A 7,065-nucleotide genomic window follows, 5' to 3' on the forward strand; every position below is an offset into this window, starting at 1 on the left:
GAAAGTAAAAATGGAATGAAAATATCTAAATTTGAAAATAGGTATAAGTACCTATGCTGATATTGAAAAATAGTGATAAGAAAATGCGTAGATAGGTACCTATTCGATCTATTTGAGCCCCTAACCCTAACCCAAATCCCTATGGTAATAAGCTCACAGCGCGTCGTGCGATATTGGTAGATGACGTCATCACGGGAGTACAGTGTTGTCGCTAGGTATGATATCGGCGTGCTTGAGACTCTCATGTTCCGAGATCTGTATCTCACGATCTAGTGAACGCATTTTCTTCGTTTTGGTCTCAATATTTTTTTTAATTTTTATAGTTTTTTCTGGGATAATAAAAAAAAATCATGAGAATCACCAATTGTCATTGAAGTATTTGAAGTTGAGAAACGTCCAGCGTGGATAAAACTAATTGGTGATTCTCATGATTTTTTTTTTTATTATCTCAGAAAAACTATAAAAATTAAAAAAAATATTGAGACTAAAACGAAGAAAATGCGTTCACTAGATCGTGAGATACAGCTCTCGGAACATGAGAGTCTCAAGCACGCCGATATCATACCTAGCGACAACACTGTACTCCCGTGATGACGTCATCTACCAATATCGTACGACGCGCTGTGAGCTTATTACCATAGGGATTTGGGTTAGGGGCTCAAATAGATCGAATAGGTACCTATCTACGCATTTTGTTATCAGCAGGTTGCATACTCACACATAAGTGGACGGCGTTCATACAATTTTCGAAGCTATGCAACAGTGCAGTAGACGGTAATCCAGACATCTCCACTAATTCTCCTGGTATAGCGTGTTGCATACTCAAACAATTACACGGCGTTCATAAATTTTCGTAGCGTTTAGTTCTGCGGAAAAAAATAGGAAGTAAGAAACCAAGAAGAACATCAAACATAAGAACAATGGGAGGAGGAAGAAGAAGACCAACAACAACAACAAAAGCAACAACAAGAAAAAGATGCGAAAAGAAAAGTAGTTGAAAATTGCGAAGAAATGATCTCGAAAAACGGAGAGAGGTACAAAGAAATGGGATGAAATAAAAAAGAGATAAACAAGGGAGAAAGAAGAGGGAAGAGAGACAGACAGATGGAGTTTTATCATGGATGTGTGAGAAAGATAGAAAGAAGGTGTAAGGATAAGGGGAAGAGGAGGAAGTAAGGATAAAAGGAAGAGGAGGAAGATTGAGGATGAATGATAAGGGAAGTGGAGAAAGATTAAGGAATGGGTGAGAAAGACGTGAGGAATGAGTGTGAGGAGGAAGATTAAGGGAAGGAGGAGGAAGAAGAGGAGGAGGAGAAGAAGAAGGAGGAGGAGAGGAGGAGAAGGAGGAGGAAAAGGAGAAGGAGGAGGAAGAGGAGGAGAAGGAGAAGGAGGAGGAAAAGATTAAGGGAATGAGGTTGAGCAACAAGTCTTAGTAATGGATTTTCCGGGAGAACATTGGACGAAAGAAAGGCGCTGAAACACGTCCGAATGCACAATCACCCTTTAGCCAGCGGCGCGGCGGAGCACGTTGACTGAACCAGTCTCCAATAGATCACTGAAGTTAAGCAACGTTGCTCGTGGTTGGTATCCGAAGCAGTGACCATCTGAACGAATATTAGAATCGGATGGGTTTTAATTTGGTTTTTTGAATCTTATATTAAAAATGGTTTTCCTAACTCGATTATTTTATGTCGCTACTGGGTTCCAAACCAAAGTTTGGTTCAGCCAGCTGCGATAGCACGTTGACTGAACCAGTCTCCAATAGATCACTGAAGTTAAGCAGCGTTGCTCGTGGTTGGTCTAGCGCTTACAAACTGGCTAGCTATTTTTACACAAACATGTATTTCAACAGTGACATTCTAGTGTTGACCCAGCACCTAAATGGTAAGTATTGTGTCTCTTCTCGCCCATCTGATGAGAGGCATACTACGGGATGGGCATTATATGACAACCGGGAGGCGCGAACGTCAACAGTTCGAAGTGCCGCCCGGCCTAGATATACGAAATATCTTTTGTTATTTGTACATCATTTATACTGTCGGGTAAGGCGAAAATATATGACACTGGGGTGGCCCTTATTTTTCGAAAGTTCGAAATTAAAGACGATCCCCCCCCCTAAAATGGTTCCAATATAAATAAAAAAAATCTGCAAAGTTTCAGCTCGATCGGAAAAAGTTAACCCCTGGCACAACGAGCTCAAAGTTTAAATGGGCTTTTACATGCAGTTTTCCGTAGTTTGATGCATTATTTTGGGCCGAAACTTGAAAAAAGAGAAATATGGAAGATTTTATTTGATTGGGGGGTTTTCGAGGTCGCTGAATCCGAATATGATAACCCTTTTTCTCGGTTGTTTCAAAAAAGGCGTTTTTTCCGTGTTTTCGCGGAGCAGTGAAAATAAGGCTTTTTTGCCATTCTCTCGACGGTCTTTCTAACATTGTGGGAGTTTGGTTAGGTTTAGATGAAATCTAAGACCATATTCGGATTCAGCACAACATTTTATATATAGATAGTCCCTTTATGGGGCCTATAAATATTTTTTCTAAAATTAATAACATAAAGCGTAACGTTTTGGCCGAAAAAACGCGAAAACGCGGAAAAAACGCCTAATATGAAACAGACCACACGAGTCTAATGTAGTTCATTGCCACGGAATAAAGATGATTCGAGGTAGGACAATAGTGTTAAAAGTCTCAAAACTTCTTCAATTAATAAATAAATGTCTTAAAAATTTAAAATAATAATGTCTTAAAATTAAGAAAGAGAAAAGAGGTTTGATAGAGGGAACTGTAACTGCTAGGACCTTATCGTCCTGAAAACGAAGAGAGGAGGAAGACAAGATAAGAGAAAGGCAGCTGTTCCGAGAACGAACCTTATCCCTTCAGGATAAAGTCCGCCCCCGGGGTGGGAATCGAACCCGCGACCTAGCGCTTACAAGGCAGACGCGCTATCAACTAAGCAAACTAGGCTAGTGTATGTTATGTATGCTGGCCACAACTCTGAGCTGAAGCTTCAGTCTTAATAAATCTAAACTTTGATTGCCACGAAAACTAACTGCTCTTCAACCACATTGGTAACACGTCTCACTCATTTCTTACTTGTCGTCACCAGATCTGCTGTATTTCTCATAACACCCCCCGCTAGTGCCGTATGTCTGGCGAGGTGCCCGGGTGACATCTTCATCTTAGCGCCGCCACTGGGACTCGAACCCTTGCGATTCCGTTTCAAACTCCGCGGAGTATAGTCCTCATGTGTGTTGAGCAAATAGTCGAGATCGTTGGAAATCTGAGTCATCAACTCTTTGTTCGAGTCACCGCTGGTTAACGTTGACTCACCGCTGGTTAGCGTTGATTCACCGCTGGTTAGCGTTGACTCAGCGCCGACTGCTGTCTAAATTCGTTTGATCAGAATTTCTGCTGTCTAAATTCCTTTGATCAGAATTCCTGCTGTCTAAATTCCTTTGATCAGAATTCCTGCTGTCTAAATTCCTTTGATCTGAATTCCTGCTGTCTAAATTCCTTTGATCTGAATTCCTGCTGTCTAAATCAACTCTTTATTCGAGTCACCGCTGGTTAACGTTGACTCACCGCTGGTTAGCGTTGACTCAGCGCCGCTCAGGTTCGGATTCAAGTCGAGTTCAATCGCTGAGTCGGATGAGTCCGCATGCGTTGACTCACTCACCGCATGCGTTGACTCGCTCACCGCATCATCCGCTGGTTTCATATCGTGTATTCGCACACCGTCCACCATCAGGCGACCAACGTTGGCATCGGTTGCTATATCGCTGAGATTATCTACTAGAATACTGTTAGTATCACAGTTCACATTGTTGGTAAGGTTATGACGTGTTGCAGGATATTTCCTATCCGTACTCATGTGTGGATCTGGATGAGAAGAGCCACTGTGCCCAGTAGGAATACTTTGGTTAGGAACTTTATGACTTGTTTGACTATTGGGAGAGATCAGTTTGGTTCACCGCTGGTTAGCGTTGACTCAGCGCCGCTCAGGTTCGGATTCGAGTCGAGTTCAATCGCTGAGTCGGATGAGTCCGCATGCGTTGACTCACTCACCGCGTGCGTTGACTCGCTCACCGCATCATCCGCTGGTTTCATATCATGTATTCGCACACCGTCCACCATCAGGCGACCAACGTTGGCATCGGTTGCCATATCGCTGAGATTATCTACTAGAATACTGTTAGTATCACAGTTCACATTGTTGGTAAGGTTATGACGTGTTGCAGGGTATTTCCTATCCGTACTCATGTGGGGGTCTGGATGAGTTCCACTGTGCCCAGTAGGAATACTTTGGTTAGGAACTTTATGACTTGTTTGACTATTGGGAGAGATCAGTTTGGTGTTGGCGTTCGCCGGGAGTGCTTTGATTTGTCTATTGGGAGATTGGGCGGGGAATTTAACTCGGGTAGGATCTTTGGTTGCTTGCGAGGTAGAGTTATTACTGGGGTTGACTGACTGCAGGAATGCTCTCTGAGGTAGTCGTGCGGATTGGTGAGGAACTTTATGACTTGTTTGACTATTGGGAGAGATCAGTTTGGTGTTGGCGTTCGCCGGGAGTGCTTTGGTTTGTCTATTGGGAGATTGGACGGGGAATTTGACTCGGGTAGGATCTTTGGTTGCTTGCGAGGTAGAGTTATTACTGGGGTTGACTGACTGCAGGAATGCTCTCTGAGGTAGTCGTGCGGGGCCGGGAGTGCTTTGGTTTGTCTATTGGGAGATTGGGCGGGGAATTTGACTCGGGTAGGATCTTTGGTTGCTTGCGAGGTAGAGCTATTACTGGGGTTGACTGACTGCAGGAATGCTCTCTGAGGTAGTCGTGCGGAGGGAGTGGTGTGCGAGGCTATACTGGGAGTATTGTGATTGGGGAAGTAGTGTGATGTGGAGTTATTAGGCCGAGTGTGAGGAACTAGTGGGTTACTAGCTGAGTGAATACTACTGTGTGGGTTAGAACTATACAGAGACGGATTAGTACTATAGGAAACACCTTTACTTGGACTATGTACACAATTATCGTTACAATGAGATGCATGATTATTGTTAGTAGGATATTGACTATTATTGTAGTTATTATTTACACAATTGTCTAACGGTGAGACACCCTGGGGAAATTCTCGGAAGTCTAAAGCTGTGTTAGCGCTGGTCTTCAGAAATCTGGAAACCAGAGGGGATGGTTGCTGTCTTTCATCACAAATGCTATCCGAAGTCTTACGATCTGAATTATTTTGATCACAAATGCCATCGCAGTCTCTTTGATCAGAATTTCTACTGTCGGAATGCCTTTGATCGTTAGGTTTTGTTAGGCTAGGCTAGGCTAGGTTAGGTTAGGTTATTACCTTAGGTACGGAGCTATGGTAGAGTTAGATAGGTTAGGTTAGGTTAGGTTAGGTTAGGCTAGGCTAGGTTATTACCTTAGGTACGGAGCTATGGTAGAGTTAGCTGAGTTAGATAGGTTAGGTTTGGTTAGGTTAGGCTAGGCTAGGTTATTACCTTAGGTACGGAGCTATGGTAGAGTTAGCTGAGTTAGATAGGTTAGGTTTGGTTAGGTTAGGCTAGGCTAGGTTAGGTTAGGTTATTACCTTAGGTACGGAGCTATGGTAAGCTAGATAGGCTAGGCTAGGCTAGGCTAGGTTAGGTTATTACCTTAGGTACGGAGCTATTTGTAAGCTAGATAGGTTAGGCTAGGCTAGGTTAGGTTATTACCTTAGGTACGGAGCTATGGTAGAGTTAGATAGGTTTGGTCAGGCTAGGCTAGGCTAGGCTAGGTTAGGTTATTACCTTAGGTACGGAGCTATGGTAGAGTTAGATAGGTTTGGTTAGGCTAGGCTAGGTTAGGTTATTACCTTAGGTACGGAGCTATGGTAGAGTTAGATAGGTTTGGTTAGGCTAGGCTAGGTTAGGTTATCTGTCCTTCTGTTCATCTGTCTGTCTGTCTGTCTGTAAACAAAATATCTCGAGAATTCCGGCCGTCTTTGGCGGTTTTCGGTGTAATTCAATAATATCTCCGGAACGGTATGAGCTACAGACTTGAAATTTGGTATGTAGTCCACAAATGTGACAAGGATGCAACAGAAGACGTTTGGTTAAGATAGGTGCTGCGGTTGGCGGTATTTTGACCGCTTTTTGGCGGTTTTCGACCGTTTTTGTGGCGGTTTTCAGCGATACTAACGAAACGGTTAGAGATATATGTAAAAGTTACTATAGAACAACACCCAAATAAGTATCCTTCAATAGGATAAGGAAACTCGTGTGATGTTCACACCAGATTTTTATTGTACATAATATACAAAACAGTACGTGTACAACGTCATCCTTTGATCAGAATTCCTGTCTAAATTCCTTTGATCAGAATTCCTGCTGTCTAAATTCGTTTGATCAGAATTCCTGCTGTCTAAATTCCTTTGATCAGAATTTCTGCTGTCGGAATTCCTTTGATCAGAATTCCGGCTGTCCAAATTCCTTTGATCACAGCTCCTCGTATCTGAATTCCTGCGACTAGAGTGTGTTTGTTCTGTCTGGCTAGCTATTCCTCTGCTCAACCTTTTGATCACAGCTCCTCGTATCTGAATTCCTGCGACTAGAGTGTGTTTGTTCTGTCTGGCTAGCTATTCCTCTGCTCAACCGATCCTGTGTTTTCCTATGACTCTCATTCGTCACTTGATAACTGTTGGGACCGCAATGACCATCCAATACCGTACGCGAGGTTTCATCGTACGGTATTTGTGACGGTATAACCCCGGCGTCCCCCGCGCCCGTGTGAGGGTACGGATATTTACTATTAGTTACAGGTACGCGGGTATAACTGTACGGGGGTAGACTAGACGGGTACAATACTGGAGGTGAGGTACTGTACGGTACGGACATTGTACTGGGGTAGGGTACCGTCCGTACGGGGTTGAATGAGATGAGGCCCGGATGGCGAGGGCTGCGTGTACTTAGAGCTGACGTCATACTACAGACATCGCGTTGCGCCGCGCCTGTGTTATCCACTGAGCCAAATATTTTGGGGTTGAGTGGTTTGAAATACATCATTTGCTTTCAGGCAGACTCAATT

General features: G+C 43.5%; 1 protein-coding gene across 1 annotated transcript; it reads right to left on the reverse strand.

Annotated features, from left to right (window-relative positions):
- Positions 1-3,062: 3,062 nt before the first annotated feature.
- On the reverse strand, positions 3,063-7,040 carry LOC113469272 (homeobox protein 2-like). Its single transcript, XM_026826839.1, has 5 exons — positions 6,634-7,040; positions 6,377-6,551; positions 4,669-5,287; positions 3,973-4,633; positions 3,063-3,373 (listed from the first exon to the last, which is right to left on the reverse strand). The coding sequence occupies exons 1-5, from the start codon at positions 7,038-7,040 to the stop codon at positions 3,085-3,087; spliced, it is 2,151 nt and encodes a 716-aa protein (XP_026682640.1). The 3' UTR covers positions 3,063-3,084.
- Positions 7,041-7,065: the final 25 nt, after the last annotated feature.

This window comes from Diaphorina citri, unplaced genomic scaffold (assembly GCF_000475195.1).
Source record: "Diaphorina citri unplaced genomic scaffold, Diaci psyllid genome assembly version 1.1 scaffold1012, whole genome shotgun sequence".
NCBI classification, from domain to species: Eukaryota; Metazoa; Arthropoda; class Insecta; order Hemiptera; family Psyllidae; genus Diaphorina; species Diaphorina citri.